Below are 17,575 nucleotides of genomic sequence, written 5' to 3'. Positions count from 1 at the left end.
TCTTCAGTCCTGAGACTGGTTTGATGCAGCTCTCCATGCTACTCTATCCTGTGCAAGCTTTTTCATCTCCCAGTACCTACTGCACCCTACATCCTTCTGAATCTGCTTAGTGTATTCATCTCTTGGTCTCCCTCTACGATTTTTACCCTCCACGCTGCCCTCCAATACTAAATTGGTGATCCCTTGATGCCTCAGAACATGTCCTACCAACCGATCCCTTCTTCTGGTCAAGTTGTGCCACAAACTTCTCTTCTCCCCAATCCTATTCAATACTTCCTCATTAGTTATGTGATCTACCCATCTAATCTTCAGCAATCTTCTGTAGCACCACATTTCGAAAGCTTCTATTCTCTTCTTGTCCAAACTATTTATCGTCCATGTTTCACTTCCATACATGGCTACGCTCCATACGACTACTTTCAGAAATGACTTCCTGACACTTAAATCTATACTCGATGTTAACAAATTTCTCTTCTTCAGAAACGCTTTCCTTGCCATTGCCAGCCTACATTTTATATCCTCTCTACTTCGACCATCATCAGTTATTTTGTTCCCCAAATAGCAAAACTCCTTTACTACTTTAAGTGCCTCATTTCCTAATCTAATTCCCTCAGCATCACCCGACTTGATTAGACTACATTCCATTATCCTTGTTTTGCTTTTGTTGATGTTCATCTTATATCCTCCTTTCAAGACACTGTCCATTCCATTCAACTGCTCTTCCAAGTCCTTTGCTGTCTCTGACAGAATTACAATGTCATCGGCGAACCTCAAAGTTTTTATTTCTTCTCCATGAATTTTAATACCTACTCCGAATTTTTCTTTTGTTTCCTTTACTGCTTGCTCAATATACAGATTGAACAACATCGGGGACAGGCTACAACCCTGTCTTACTCCCTTCCCAACCACTGCTTCCCTTTCATGTCCCTCGACTCTTATAACTGCCATCTGGTTTCTGTACAAATTGTAAATAGCCTTTCGCTCCCTGTATTTTACCCCTGCCACCTTTAGAATTTGAAAGAGAGTATTCCAGTCAACATTGTCAAAAGCTTTCTCTAAGTCTACAAATGCTAGAAACGTAGGTTTGCCTTTCCTTAATCTTTCTTCTAAGATAAGTCGTAAGGTCAGTATTGCCTCACGTGTTCCAGTGTTTCTACGGAATCCAAACTGATCTTCCCCGAGGTTGGCTTCTACTAGTTTTTCCATTCGTCTGTAAAGAATTCGTGTTAGTATTTTGCAGCTGTGACTTATTAAGCTGATAGTTCGGTAATTTTCACATCTGTCAACACCTGCTTTCTTTGGGATTGGAATTATTATATTCTTCTTGAAGTCTGAGGGTATTTCGCCTGTTTCATACATCTTGCTCACCAGATGGTAGAGTTTTGTCAGGACTGGCTCTCCCACGGCCGTCAGTAGTTCCAATGGAATATTGTCTACTCCGGGGGCCTTGTTTCGACTCAGGTCTTTCAGTGCTCTGTCAAACTCTTCACGCAGTATCATATCTCCCATTTCATCTTCATCTACATCCTCTTCCATTTCCATAATATTGTCCTCAAGTACATCGCCCTTGTATAGACCCTCTATATACTCCTTCCACCTTTCTGCTTTCCCTTCTTTGCTTAGAACTGGGTTTCCATCTGAGCTCTTGATATTCATACAAGTCGTTCTCTTATCTCCAAACGTCTCTTTAATTTTCCTGTAGGCAGTATCTACCTTACCCCCAGTGAGACAAGCCTCTACATCCTTGTATTTGTCCTCTAGCCATCCCTGCTTAGCCATTTTGCACATCCTGTCGATCTCATTTTTGAGACGTTTGTATTCCTTTTGCCTGCTTCATTTACTGTATTTTTATATTTTCTCCTTTCATCAATTAAATTCAATATTTCTTCTGTTACCCAAGGATTTCTACTAGCCCTAGTCTTTTTACCTACTTGATCCTCTGCTGCCTTCACTACTTCATCCCTCAAAGCTACCCATTCTTCTTCTACTGTATTTATTTCCCCCATTCCTGTCAATTGCTCCCTTATGCTCTCCCTGAATCTCTGTACAACCTCTGGTTCTTTTAGTTTATCCAGGTCCCATCTCCTTAAATTCCCACCTTTTTGCAGTTTCTTCAGTTTTAATCTACAGGTCATAACCAATAGATTGTGGTCAGAGTCCACATCTGCCCCTGGAAATGTCTTACAATTTAAAACCTGGTTCCTAAATCTCTGTCTTACCATTATATAATCTATCTGATACCTTTTAGTATCTCCAGGGTTCTTCCATATATACAACCTTCTTTCATGATTCTTAAACCAAGTGTTAGTTATGATTATGTTGTGCTCTGTGCAAAATTCGACCAGGCGGCTTCCTCTTTCATTTCTGTCCCCCAATCCATATTCACCTACTATGTTTCCTTCTCTCCCTTTTCCTCGTCTCCCTTCACTACCTGAATAATTTCTTTTATTTCATCATACATTTCTTCAATTTCTTCATCATCTGCAGAGCTAGTTGGCATATAAACTTGTACTACTGTAGTAGGCGTGGGCTTCGTATCTATCTTGGCCACAATAATGCGTTCACTATGCTGTTTGTAGTAGCTTACCCGCATTCCTATTTTCCTATTCATTATTAAACCTACTCCTGCATTAACCCTATTTGATTTTGTGTTTGATAGTAATAAAAATGGCTAAATAATTAGTATGAACTACTACATAAAAACAGCAGCTAAGTAGAGTAAAAAGTCAATCAGTGGCTTTTTTCGAAGTAGCTAATTTGTTACTAATATACATGTTATCCTCATTTGTAATGAATGAAGAAATAATCACATAATTAAAAATGTGAGTAGATTAGAACTAATTTAAATGATTGTTAATATCATTTACACAACTAATGGTGGCTGCTTCTGCCTTTTAATGTGTAACTTGAATTGTTCAGCATTCCTGAATGATCTCTTTCATGATGGAATTTACGGAACACAAGGGATGTATCAATAAAATTTTATTTTACGCCTCTAGTTCCATACGACTAAACTGAGGAGCAAATTTCCATGGTCATGGAATGTGTCAATACTTCAAATAATATCAGAAGAGTAATAACACGTAAAATAAAATGTACTCTGATAATACGCAGGTAAGCTGTGCATATATATTAGCATAATCACCAATTTAATACATGAATTAGCTTCTTTTTCCTTTCAGTAACTCATGACAGAATAGGAGCAAACCATGAGGAAATTCTAAGGTTCAGTCTTGAACATTCGAAAATCACTGATAACATTTTTTAATTCTTATTGTAGCTTTTCGAAAATGCACCAGCAGAATAGCGCACAATTTTCTGCACAAGAGTCAAGGAAATGTAATCCCAATGCGAACTGGATTTCTGTCTAGCTTTAACTGAGCAAAAACTTCCAATTCTATGGAATAGGCTCATATTGTTAATAACAAACAACATCAAAGAAAATAAATATTGAGATGCCAATGTCAGAACCAATGTCAGCTTGCTGATACTCTTGAACAGGGATCAACAAGAGATTTGCAAACTTACACCACATATTGCTCAAACTGCCCATTTCTGAGCCAAAAATACCCTTTGTCAAATGTGAAGAATTACCCCAGAATATAATGCTATACGTCATAAGCGAATGGAAATAAAACAAAGTAGACTAATTTTCATGCTGGACTATCATTTATTGCAGATACTGTTCTAATGGTAAACATAGCTGCATTTAGTGTGTGAACAAGATCCTGAACATGGGCTTTCCATGACATGTTATTATCTATCTGAACACCCAGTAATTTGAATGGTTCACACTCACTAATCCTGTGCCCATCCTGTGTGATCAAAATATCAATTATAATTGCATTGTGTGTTAAAATCTGCAAAAACTGAGTCATAATGTCATTTAGCATGAATTTATTTTCTACAAGTGATGAACTTAATGTTTTGAACTGCATTATTTGATACATTTCCTATGTTTCACTTAACAGCCATCACTATCGAGCTAGAGTAATCAGCAAACAGAAATATTAGAAGGCGTATCATATTTTATAAAAAACAGCAGAGGTTTCAGGACTGGCCTTCTAGACACAGTCCCATATAACTGTGTGCCAATCAGATGCCCCATCACAGGCATTTCCATTACTGTGGAGAATGGAGAGACAATTTTGGTGGCTACTACTTACCTTCATGAGGGCCAGCAAATGTGTCTCACAAATTATTAGTTTTCTAAGCTGAGTTTGCCTTTGACTCAATTATGTTGAAAAAAACTTGACATTATGGGATCACTGCTCTAGGGTGTTCATTTTTCCATTTTATATTACTCATTATCCTCACAAAACTGGGTGACACACACATGTAATTTCACTTATTATGTTCTTATTTCTTTACCTAAGATGGAAGAATGACTGGTTCTGAAATTTAGTCTGTTTATTGTCTTTCATTTGTGCTTATCTAGTGCAACTCAGTGGCTTCAATCTTTAGTTGAATTCATTTTGGAGCTTCTTATTTTACTGTGCTGCAAGATATTTGTCATGTATGTCCTGCATTAAATTCTTAAAATGCTTTACATGTTTGTGGTTTTTAGTTTCTCTGTTTCATGGCAGTTTTAACTGGTCTCAGTCATGACATATACTTCATACAACCACTTTACTGTCAACAATGGGTAGTAATGCATTCACTGAGGTAATCAAAACATGTAAGTTTTATCATGGTTGAAGAATGCTAAATACCTTCACAATTCTGGGCATGGGATGTCATGAATGCCTTTGTTACATTCATTTGTCTTACATTTACATCATCTTGCTGTATGCAGTCTATTCTGCTTTCACTGCATTTAAAGTAATTTACAATGGGCTTTCTAGTCTTAAGTGATTCACTGTCATACATACTTGGTGGTGCTATTACACTTTGATTAACTCTCATTATTCCACATCCAAAAGATTTAAGCAGTTGCTCTTGGAAAAAACTGTAGTAGTCTCCTAATAGTTTGTTGTAAGTAATGGCCACAATTAAACAAAATAATTATGCCAACTATTATAAGCAGTGAATAAGTACACATGTGCTTTTCATAATTATTTAGAAATATCACTAGGCCACTTACCTGTAGCTAGTAATGACCAGGTTTGAAATAATTTACAGACTTGATGCCAAACCACAAACTAACAAGACTCTTTAAGAAATATGTTTACTAGTTAAATGAATTAGTTTATCTGACCATTTGTTATCTCTGAGTGATAGCTACAGGGTATGAAACATTATCTCTTCCCTTCTTGATGCAACCTGTGTGTTGTAAACTTCTGAAGTAGCACAAATTTTATCAGTAGTAAACTGTTGAAGTGTTTAATACCTTGAGATAGAGATATCATTTAATCTTGGAGCTCATCTATTGAAGTAGTTGTTAATTCATGTGGTCCCTGGTCTGTCTGAAGAGGCATTTATTATTCAGTCAATATTCAGATAAGCTTCAGCAAAATTTCGTACCATGAAAATTTCAATTTGAGTACAAGAAAGTTGTGGAATTAATTATTTTTCTCAATACAGCTTAAAGAAAGCAGAGAACAAAAATTCTGCAAATAACCATAGGAGGTTGCATAACACCTGTAATTCATCTATCTGTCACTTATTCATTGTTTGCCATTATATTCATTGGACTGATAATTTGTTTCCCAGTTAGCATTAACATGCAGTGGAGTAAATGCAACTACTGGAACATGTTCATTACTGCAGCAATGAAAGTTTTTGCTATAAACTTCAAGAACCATTTCTGATTTTTCAACCATATGAATTTGGATCGATTGCTATTGCAATCATGACATCATACAAAGTCCTTGAAATGCTGGATTTAGGTTTTTGATTGTCTATAACTTAGTTTTGGTATATCTGGGTACAGCTGAACAACTTACCTGATTCCTTCCCAGTTTAATTATGTACCCTAATGCAAAGGTCTTCAATTAGGTTCCACTTACCATGAAGCAATAAACTGGTAATAACCATCCATCCAAAAGAAAAGAAGAAGAACAAATTTCATTACCCATTCTGATTATGAATTATTTGATCATCTTGATTCAAGCAATGGAAATTATTGTTATTTGCTTTGCAGGTAGCAATACCCATCATAAAATTGCATGATAAATAGTAATGTATTGTAAACAGATGTAGGGAAAAAATGAAAACTAAATAAAACTTTCAAAAATAACAATGTGCACGGGGGAAAAAAAAAAAGTTGTCAGTGCCCTGTAGAAAATAAACAGCAGCTATTTACTATAATCTAGAAGCTGTAGTTCAGATGCAATTTCCCACCTAATTTACCTGATTACATTTATCTGGCTTACAAGCAAATAGTACTACGCAGTACAGTGATACTTTAGTTTCTAAGAGTTGCTTCTCTTTTGTTAAAATTATTTAACGGAATGGATAAAAAATCTACTCACCAAAAAGCAGCAGAACACACACATAAAAGACTGTTGTGATTGGCAAGATTTCGGAGTCAGTGGCTCCTTCTTCAGGCAGATCAGTTGAAGCGCGACGGAAGGAAGACGCGCGACGGAAGGAAGACGCGCGACGGAAGGAAGACGCGCGACGGAAGGAAGACGCGCGACGGAAGGAAGACGCGCGACGGAAGGAAGACGCGCGACGGAAGGAAGACGGGCGACGGAAGGAAGACGGGCGACGGAAGGAAGACGGGCGACGGAAGGAAGACGGGCGACGGAAGGAAGACGGGCGACGGAAGGAAGACGGGCGACGGAAGGAAGACGGGCGACGGAAGGAAGACGGGCGACGGAAGGAAGACGGGCGACGGAAGGAAGACGGGCGACGGAAGGAAGACGGGCGACGGAAGGAAGACGGGCGACGGAAGGAAGACGGGCGACGGAAGGAAGACGGGCGACGGAAGGAAGACGGGCGACGGAAGGAAGACGGGCGACGGAAGGAAGACGGGCGACGGAAGGAAGACGGGCGACGGAAGGAAGACGGGCGACGGAAGGAAGACGGGCGACGGAAGGAAGACGGGCGACGGAAGGAAGACGGGCGACGGAAGGAAGACGGGCGACGGAAGGAAGACGGGCGACGGAAGGAAGACGGGCGACGGAAGGAAGACGGGCGACGGAAGGAAGACGGGCGACGGAAGGAAGACGGGCGACGGAAGGAAGACGGGCGACGGAAGGAAGACGGGCGACGGAAGGAAGACGGGCGACGGAAGGAAGACGGGCGACGGAAGGAAGACGGGCGACGGAAGGAAGACGGGCGACGGAAGGAAGACGGGCGACGGAAGGAAGACGGGCGACGGAAGGAAGACGGGCGACGGAAGGAAGACGGGCGACGGAAGGAAGACGGGCGACGGAAGGAAGACGGGCGACGGAAGGAAGACGGGCGACGGAAGGAAGACGGGCGACGGAAGGAAGACGGGCGACGGAAGGAAGACGGGCGACGGAAGGAAGACGGGCGACGGAAGGAAGACGGGCGACGGAAGGAAGACGGGCGACGGAAGGAAGACGGGCGACGGAAGGAAGACGGGCGACGGAAGGAAGACGGGCGACGGAAGGAAGACGGGCGACGGAAGGAAGACGGGCGACGGAAGGAAGAAGGGCGACGGAAGGAAGAAGGGCGACGGAAGGAAGAAGGGCGACGGAAGGAAGAAGGGCGACGGAAGGAAGAAGGGCGACGGAAGGAAGAAGGGCGACGGAAGAAGGGCGACGGAAGAAGGGCGACGGAAGAGAACTGGAGAGATCTAGGAAAAGGGGTAGACTTTGAGGAAGTCACCAAGAACTGTGGATCACAGGAGACTTACCATGCAGGATGAGAAGTAAAGACTCTCTCCTCCTCATCCCATACAGTACGTCTCCCCCAACTCATGGTTCTGGATGGCTTCCTCAAAGTCTACCCATTTTGCTTGATATTTCCAGTCCTTTTCCTTCACCCTTCTTCTTTCTCCTTCAACCCTTCTGCCTGAAGAAGGAGCCACTCTCTCTGAAAGTTTGCCAATGACAACAGTCTTATGTGTGTTTTCTACCACCGCTTGGTGAGAAGATTTTTTATCTACCCAGTTAAATAAATTCATTAATAATTGATTGTTTTTGTTGTTCTCTTTTGTCAATGTATAGTCTCTAAGGTCCTTCATTGCAATGGCATGTATGGAACATGGCAAATGGATGAAATTTCTTGCATTAACTGTATAACCTCATCCTCTCCAGTGCACAATTTAAATTTTAAGAAAATTCTCACAAACAAATTATGAACACAATGGTCAATACTGCATATAATATCTTTTTAATTTTGACTCATTTTAAGCATAGTAGTCTAGTTGAAACTTTTAAAGAAACATTAATTTCTGCACACTAGATGCAAAATAAATCAGAGGGCATAGAAAGAGAAGTGCTGAATGAAATGTATCTGGATGTCAAGAGGGCTGTGTGTGCAGCCTTCATAGATTATTGTGGTAAAATATCAAAATATCTCTCAGAAAATTCAAAGAAACTGTGGTCATATGCAAATTTTTCCAGTGGTACCAAAGTTAGTGCACATACACTTACAGATAGCACAGGAACTGAAGTTGAGTATAGAAAAAACAAAGCAGTAATTCCGAGTTCTGTTTGGAAGTGTTCCTTGACTAAGGAAGACATGCAAGTATTGCCCCAGTTTACTTCTCACACTACTGCAAAGATCAGTTATATACATATTAGTACCAGTGGCATTGAGAAAAATCTGTCAGACTCTTATACATAATTTACTGGCTGGTTAGTTCTCACTTCCACTATAACCATAAATCTCTTGAACAAGCGACTGTGCCCTGTGACTGAAGGGTCGAGGGGGTGGGGGGACCACTTAGGTCTCACCTGGCTACATGGAGGGCAACAGGAGTTATCCACAAAACTACTGTCCATTATTCTTGACATCCATTTGTTGTTGAATCTTAGAATGTATTCTGAGCTCAACCATAATGAGGTATCTCAAAGGACATCCTGAAGGCCATCAATCAAGAAAATCAAATACATGTGAAATTTATTTACTTCCAAAAAGCATTTGACTCAATACTACACTAACATTTATTAATCAAAGTATAATTATACAAGATATAAAACAAAATTTGTGACTAGGCAGAGATTTTATTGGTAGGCAGGACACAAATGTTGTCTTAGACAGAGAGTCATTGACAAACTTCAGGCATGCCCCAAGAAAGTGTACTGAAACCCTTTTTGTTCACATAATATATTAATGAACTAGCAGACAACATTAATAGTGATTTCAGCCTTCTCACAGATGATGCAGTTATATGTAAAGAAGTGGAGGTTGTTTGGGGGAAAGAGACCAAACTGCGAGGTCATCGGTCTCATCAGATTAGGGAAAAAAGTTGGCCATGCCCTTTCAAAGGAACTATCTTGGCATTTGCCTAGAGCAATTTAGGGAAATCACAGAAAACCTAAATCAGAATGGCCAGACATGGGACTGAACCATCGTCGTCCTGAAATGCGAGTCCAGTGTGCTAACCACTGCGTGTAAAGTAGTACTGTTACAAAAAGCTGAAGAAATGTTCAATGAGATCTTAAGACTTCAAAGTGGTCTAACACTGGCAACTGTAAAATACATAAAAATGTTAAATTATGCACTTCAAAAAATGAAAAATTTACTATCATCTGGCTACAATAACAATGATTCACAATTAGAGTAAGTCAGATATGAATTTGGATACAGCAGCAGTCCCAACCCAAAAACGGATACTTTTCTTCTAATGGCATTTTATTGGTGCCAAATTTTCATAATTCCTTTTGTCTTTATGCTGGTTGGAACAATTTTCTATTTGCCTGAATAAAGAAATATTCCCTTCAATGTGTGTATGTGTGCTACTAGATGTAAAATATGAAAATGTGGACAAAAATTAATAGACGTAATAAAATCATAAAATCTACTCATACATTTGCTAAGGCTCTAATATAAAATTCCATTTGAACTTGTGAAAAAAAAAAAAAAAAAAAAAAAGAACACATACACCTAAATTTTCAGTTCTTGTGATGACAGAGGAGAGAGAGAGAGAGAGAGAGAGAGAGAGAGAGAGAGAGAGAGAGAGAGAGAGAGAGGGGGGGGGGGGGGGAGGGGGGAGGGGGGAGCCCTAGCTTTAAAATGTGCTTTAGTATCCAAGTTAATTGGTTAATTGCACTTTTTGTATTTTTCCTTTTTTTTTCTTTGTGTTTCATAATAACCAAACCGCCAACAAATCATCAGTAGCAAGGTTTATCTTGCATCTTTTGTATGCTTACTTGTGGACTTGTGGATATGCAAACAACTGTGTGCATCCTAATCCTCAGTTGGTTTAAGACCATACCAGGTAATTTACAGAAGGCTCATTATAATGTGAAAGAAAGACAAATACTGCCCCAGATCAAGACAAGTTTTTGCATGTTGAACTTAAATTATGCAATTATTGAAACAAAGGTAATGCACTTTAGTATCAACCAAGGGCAGTAATTGGCTAACTATGAATTGTCATACAAGTTTAAAGTTTTGAAAATACAGGCCCAAAATGAAGAAATATATAAAGTGTACCAAAACAAGAGTAAATAAATAGTGCATCATTGTCCTCCTACAGAATGGTATATGAAGTTTGCTGAAATAAATAAAGACATAATTCACTATACACATCATACTTGCGTTAATGGTTGCTCTTTCAATTCAACAGTTCGTACAAGATGAGATCAATAATAAAATATGATATTAGAATCCCATATTTTTGAATCCTACCAGTCACATAATGTCCCAATATGCATGCTGCTTCATAGTTTCACTCAAAATATTATCCATTACATATGTAATTATCACAATAACCAAAGTTAAATTGAGACTTACTGGAGCTGAAAAACATAAGTAAAGGGAACAGGGACACACCTTACAATGTACCTTCACATAATTGTGTGTTTCTATGCTACCACTGCAGCCAGATAAGTCACTGGTCTTAAATCAATACAATTCCATATGAGGAAATACTTTTTAGTAGTTATCTACACAGCAGACTTCACCAGATCATGTAAGCATATAATGTAATACCCGTAGCAGTATTTCAGAATTGTGGAAAAGTTATTTTATAAGCCACAAATTTTCTCACTGCCTTGCTCTTGAATGGTCTACTTCCCCATGCACCTCACTGTCTTGGTACTGTGTCCTGTACATGTATCAGCACCACATATTGACTGTCTTCTTCAGAGTGTCTCATCATTTATCTGAGATTTTCTTAGATCCTGAGATAAAATAGTAACACATACTTGTCAATTTAGAGATTCATAATGCCAATGCACTACTGTTGAGGCTCCTCAACAGCATTTCATTTACAAAATGTCATATGGCTGTTCCAGGTATGTACAACCTTTTTAGTAGTTTCATTTTGTTCTTTTAATTCTTCTACCCTGTAGGTGTTACAGAAAAGACTTAAGTGTCCGTTTACTATAAAGCAGGTAGCAAAATATTTACAAAATGTAGATCATAGGAACAAGGAACTTCAACACACTTTTCTCTCCAATAAAGCAGATCAAAATCATTCTCCCATCAGCCACTTACATGATTTTCACAACGAAAGTGAATTATATCCTGAACATTCAGACTCAAATTCTGCCACAAAGGAGCACAACAAGCTCATAAGCATTTGAAATAATGTCAAGTTTATTATCCAACAAAACATATATTTACAAATAAGTAATACTGTTTTAGGGTTTGAATAAAATATATCTTTTTACAGAGTACAAAAACTTGAGACAAATCTACATATAATTTTGTACACATCAATTTCTTCACTGTCTATTATTTTCTTTGAGGCATATCAGTGAGATAAATTTCTCTTTTTTTTTTACCTTAAGTATGGCAACTTTTCAATGCCTTTCAATTATATTCAATAAAAGTGGCCATTGTTTCCCAAATGTTTTTAAAAGTCTTGAAATTAAAGTAGTCACAGTCAATGGATATTCACAAGCAGTTAAAAAACTCCGATAAAAATGGTACAAATTTAGAGTTTCACATCATAGGAAGCTCTGTTCTTAAAAATTGTTGAAAATGTTGGTGGCTGCGATGCCAATGGTGCTTGCTTTTGGTTTACTTGATATTTACTTTCATGATACTGAACATTTTCAAGTTCCTTGCTTTTTCTATACTTCGCTTCTTCACTTTTACGGATTCCATATCCAAAATAAATTATAAAACCTGCAAACAGTACAAATTAAAATTACGCACAGAAAGAATAATTGAGACATAGGAATTGTAAAATATGTTAGTTGGTAATTGTAATATACAGTAAAAATGATGTCACTGATTTCAGAAAGTCGTCGTCATGGTGTGAGGCACACTTTTAGGTGAATATACAATATAAAATTTTCCAAAGTGAAGGCAGGAACAATGATAAAGGAAATGGCAGAGAAGGGAAGCAAGTCTTGCGCCAGTCGATACCAATGCAGGTAGCTAAAGAAGGAATTTTAACAACATTAATGTAACTTATATCATGAACAGAATAGTAGCAAGTGAAAAATTACAAGTCATTATTTTAAAATGCCAAAGCAGTTGTCGGGAGAGGACTAACAGAAAAACAAATTGCTTAAACAGAAACCTTTTTTGAGAGCTGGGATCAATAAAACTTTTTCAAGAAAATGGTCTTTATCACATGTACATTGTATATACTTCACTTGGTGACCAGTTTTAGTCTCATATACGAGACCATCATCAGATCAGTTTTTACTCCCTGTTGACAGCAGAAACCAGTGCCATGGAACAGGCTGCCTGAAGAGGCATCTGTGCTCCTGGTGTCAGGAAGGAATAAAAAATGGTCTGATGCTGGTTTTATATGTGAAATATATACAACTTACTCATTATCTACACTATTTCATTGAAATAATTTTAACATAATTTTATTGGGTGTTGTGTTTTTCCAAGGACAATGTTCCGAAAACTAGTTGTTTGTGACTGTTCTATCTTCAACAATCTGAAAATTGATTTACTTATATTTTCTGTAATTCTGTCAGAGACAGCAAAGGACTTGGAAGAGCAGTTGAATGGAATGGACAGTGTCTTGAAAGGAGGATATAAGATGAACACCAACAAAAGCAAAACAAGGATAATGGAATGTAGTCTAATTAAGTCGGGTGATGCTGAGGGAATTAGATTAGGAAATGAGGCACTTAAAGTAGTAAAGAAGTTTTGCTATTTGGGCAGCAAAATAACTGATGATGGTCGAAGTAGAGAGGATATAAAATGTAGACTGGCAATGGCAAGGAAAGCGTTTCTGAAGAAGAGAAATTTGTTAACATCCAGTATTGATTTAAGTGTCAGGAAGTCATTTCTGAAAGTATTCGTATGGAGTGTAGCCATGTATGGAAGTGAAACATGGACAATAAATAGTTTGGACAAGAAGAGAATAGAAGCTTTCCAAATGTGGTGCTACAGAAGAATGCTGAAGATTAGATGGGTAGATCACATAACTAATGAGGAAGTATTGAATAGGATTGGGGAGAAGAGAAGTTTGTGGCACAACTTGACCAGAAGAAGGGCTCGGTTGGTAGGACATGTTCTGAGGCATCAAGGGATCACCAATTTAGTATTGGAGGGCAGCGTGGAGGGTAAAAATCGTAGAGGGAGACCAAGAGATGAATACACTAAGCAGATTCAGAAGGATGTAGGTTGCAGTAGGTACTGGGAGATGAAAAAGCTTGCACAGCATAGAGTAGCATGGAGAGCTGCATCAAACCAGTCTCAGGACTGAAGACCACAACAACAACAACAACAACAACATATTTTCTGCGAGTACCCCCATCTACATTTATATTTATATTCTAACAACAAAAATAATAAATTTTTGACAATAAAGTGTAATTGGATAGATAAAAGATTTACTCATCAAGTGGCAATACTCGCATAAAAACGGTTTTATGTATGCAATCTTTCAGAGACAGAGGCCCCTTCTTATGGCAGAAGAATTGAAGGGGAAGAGAGAGAGGTGAAGCAAATGTAGTTGAGTGGTTTAGGGGAATGGGCAGCATTTGGGAAAGTCACCCAGAACCTCAGGTCAGGGGAGACTTTCCCGACGGGATGAGAAGAAAAGACTCTTTCCTTTTCATCCTGTCTGATAATTCTCCCCAGATCATCAACTCAATACTGGCTTTGTCATCTAAGATTCTTTTAACTGTGCCATATAAACTAAAGAATGATTTAATTTTAGAATCATTGTCACTGGAATTCTCTAAACTTACATGTTAACTATGGAATTTAAAAAACATTGACTAGTTCCACAGGGTTGCCACCTATTCCCATTTTTTTCTCTTGCCAGTTGCTTCTTAGTTAATGTATGTTTCTTATTTTTACATAAGACATTTTAAAATCACATGTATTCCTTATTAAATACAGTTTGTGGAAAAACTTTCTGTTATAATTACTTGGTCATCTGTGAAGATTAAGTTTATCTTTGGCAGCTCTTTATTATATTTCAGAGCCAAGCATTTCTTTTTCAGTCAAGAATGATGACACATGTGCACAAAAGTTGAATAATGCATATGATAAAGCAATACTTCAAAATATTCAGTATCACACAAAATATGGACAACTTTCCTACATAGAAATAGACATCAAAATTCAGCAAACTAAGCAAATAATGTAAGTACATGGCAGAAAATGCTTTGTTCTATTACATATTAGAATTTCCAATCAGATCCAAGAAACAAGCAAGTGAGGAGCAAGGAAAAGGTAACTGCCTTTTTTTCCAAAAGTAAATAAACACAAAAAAATAACAATTTTTACCAATGTCTGAAGGAAAAGACATAGGTGATGACCTTGCATTTGTATTAAATTTATGAAATTGTTTCACAGTTGCTGGATCTTTGGGACATTAGCTACATTATGTGCAAAGATATTAACTACTGGTCAGACATGAAAATCTCTGCTCGACTCGGACTCTAACCCAAATTTTCCTGCTTGTCTTGGTCTGTTGCCTTAACCACTTCAGCTATCCAAGCACACATCCAAGACTGACTAAAACTTCCATAAGCCACACTGTCTATGACCGCATTGCTCACAACTTTACTTGGATTCCCACTGTGCTGGTGTAAGCTGGCGCCAGCACACCAGGCAGCAAAGAGATTGCGAATAAAATCGATAGAGGCCAATGACAGACTCGCAGGAAATGTGCCGTGTTGGTGCCCTCTCAGCTGCCAGTATTTAGATCGCCACCATGGACTGGAGGGCCAATCTGTCACAGTCTGTTGCACCAAGTGATTTCGAGTCTCTCATCAGCCCAGTGGGAGCCGCAGTAGCAGTAGCAGTAGCAGTTAGCTCTGCTACTAGCTCAGAGACAGGCAACAAATAGCAACCAGAGCAGTGTACATAGCAGACATTGTACTTCAAAAGCAGTGAGGCCAATGTGGACTACTACAGAGAGCTTGTACCACAATTACTATCTTGAGATAAGCAACTTTCTATTCTGATTAATAAAGAACCTAGTTAACATATGCATGCAATTTGTGTTGTAGAAGGAGGATACTTGTCACCAGACATCATCATCTCCTTGCCTCCCATGGTAAAGCTCTACACAGACAATGAGATGACATAAAACCTGCCATAGGGTTTCAAGGAGACAAATTTATTTACCATTAGTATTATGATCATCATTTTGTCTGTTGAGGCTTGTAATACTTATTTTTAACAATGACTGAAGATAAAGATATAGGTGACAATCTTGCAGCCGCACTAAATTTATGAAATTTATTCGAAATTGCAAAGTTGAAAGCAGTGGAGTGTTAAACAGTGCAACATACAGTAGTTTAGCTTTGTCCTGGAAAAATGGTGGGATATCAGAGGCAGCTGCTTGAGACAAGCAGGGAACCTGGTTTTGAGACCCAGTACAGCACAGATTTTCATGTATTACCAATAGATAACATCTTCATACCTAATGTAGCTAATGTCAGAAAGATTCTGCAGTTGCAAATATATTTGTGAAAAAGTAAATTTTTGAGGAAACATTTTTTAAATATCATTCCAAAAGACACTATCCAGTCACATTAATGTGATGACCTGTCAAAAGCCTGAATAAGCACCTTCAGCAGTGCAGATTGTTGTCAGACATGCAGGAAGATAGACAGTGATGTTCTGGAAGGTACTGACAGGGATGTGGAGCCATGCCAACTAAAGTGCCATGGCTAGCTGCAGTTGAGCAGCAATGGTGTAAAAAGCCCATTTGAGGTGGTCCCGAATATTCTCAATTGGGTTTAAATCTGGACAGTTTGGCGGCCAGGGGAGTACGGTATACTCACCCTCACACTTTTCGAACTTGGCATGTACACTGCGAGCTGTGTGAAACTTCGCATTTCCTGCTGGTAGATGCCATCATGCCAAGGGAAAAGAAACTGCATGCAGGAGTGGACATGGTCCCCAAGGATAGATGCATAATTGTGTTGATCTGTTATGACTTCCAGAAAGAGGACCTCAGCGTTGTTCCTCCAGCCTGGACCCTTCTGACACTTGTTTCAGAGAGAGAGAGAGAGAGAGAGAGAGAGAGAGAGAGAGAGAGAGAGAGAGAGAGAGAGAGAGAGAGAGGGGAGGGGGGGGGGGGCGCTATTTCAGATGTTTCATGATGTACATGCAAACAGCCATCTGTCTGATGGAGCATAAAATATGATTCATTTGAAAAGGCCTTCTGTCACCACTCAGTGGATGTCCAGTTGTGGTACCAGCATGAAAATTCCACCCTTTGTCGCCAATGAACAGCAGTCAGCATGGGTGCATGAACCCGGCACCTGTTGTGGAGGCTCATATGCAGCAATGTTCAGTGAATGGTCATTGAGGAGATTCTGTTGGTAGTCCCTCAGTTCATCTGTGAGGTCAGTTGCTCAGCAGTTTCATGTCTATTTGCCCATACACATCTCTGCATGTTGCTCACCCCTGTCATCCATGGTCTGTGGTACACCACAATTGCTTTGGCACCAGTTTTGGATAGCGCGATTTTGCTATGTATGGTATATTTTAAGCACGGTGGCATGCACACAGTTTACAAACTTAGCCATTTCATAAATGCTTCTACCCTTGGCCCAAAAGTCAATGATGAACTTGCTTCACTTCCACTTTACAACAATGACTACACTGTTATCCATGTCCCTCAACAAACTTTTATATTATCCACTGCTAGTTCTGCCATGCACTATGTGAGCAGTTATTGCACATTGATGTTGAACATATGCAGTGGTCGCATTAATGTGACTGGACCATGTACTAATTATATCAACAAAATAATTTAACAGTCACACTGCTTTTGCAGGTATTATTCCAATTGTATGTTTGTCTTTCTAAAATTTTCATTTATTTTATCATAGTAGATGGACAGAGTTTCCAAGTTTTTTGAAGTCAATAAATGTAAAGATGGAAGTTAAAAATTTTATTAACCCTTAACTCGTGAGGTGACTCCTATGTTTAAATTGAGATTTAAGGCAAAAATAATTTGATATTTTTAATTTATGCTAAATAACATTTATTTTTACAATTATTTAAGTGTTGTTTAAATATTTCTAGTTTATTTTATTGCACTAAACAAAGCCTGCAGCATTTTACTATTTATTGCACAAAAGCACATAATTTTTTGTGGTTC

The 17,575-nt window shown here is 38.7% G+C and overlaps 1 protein-coding gene across 1 annotated transcript in view; it reads right to left on the bottom strand.

The window, feature by feature from the left end:
• Nucleotides 1–11,680: 11,680 nt before the first annotated feature.
• LOC124787862 (cationic amino acid transporter 2) overlaps nucleotides 11,681–17,575 on the bottom strand; it is a 437,092-nt gene continuing 431,197 nt past the window's right edge. The window contains exon 15 of the mRNA XM_047254825.1: nucleotides 11,681–12,159. Coding sequence (XP_047110781.1) covers nucleotides 11,966–12,159 — 194 coding nt within the window. The 3' untranslated portion in view covers nucleotides 11,681–11,965. The remainder of the gene's footprint in view (nucleotides 12,160–17,575) is intronic.

Source organism: Schistocerca piceifrons, chromosome 3 (genome assembly GCF_021461385.2).
Source record: "Schistocerca piceifrons isolate TAMUIC-IGC-003096 chromosome 3, iqSchPice1.1, whole genome shotgun sequence".
NCBI lineage: Eukaryota > Metazoa > Arthropoda > Insecta > Orthoptera > Acrididae > Schistocerca > Schistocerca piceifrons.
Note: the sequence above shows the minus strand (reverse complement) of the source record. Positions and strands in the feature narration are given on the sequence as shown.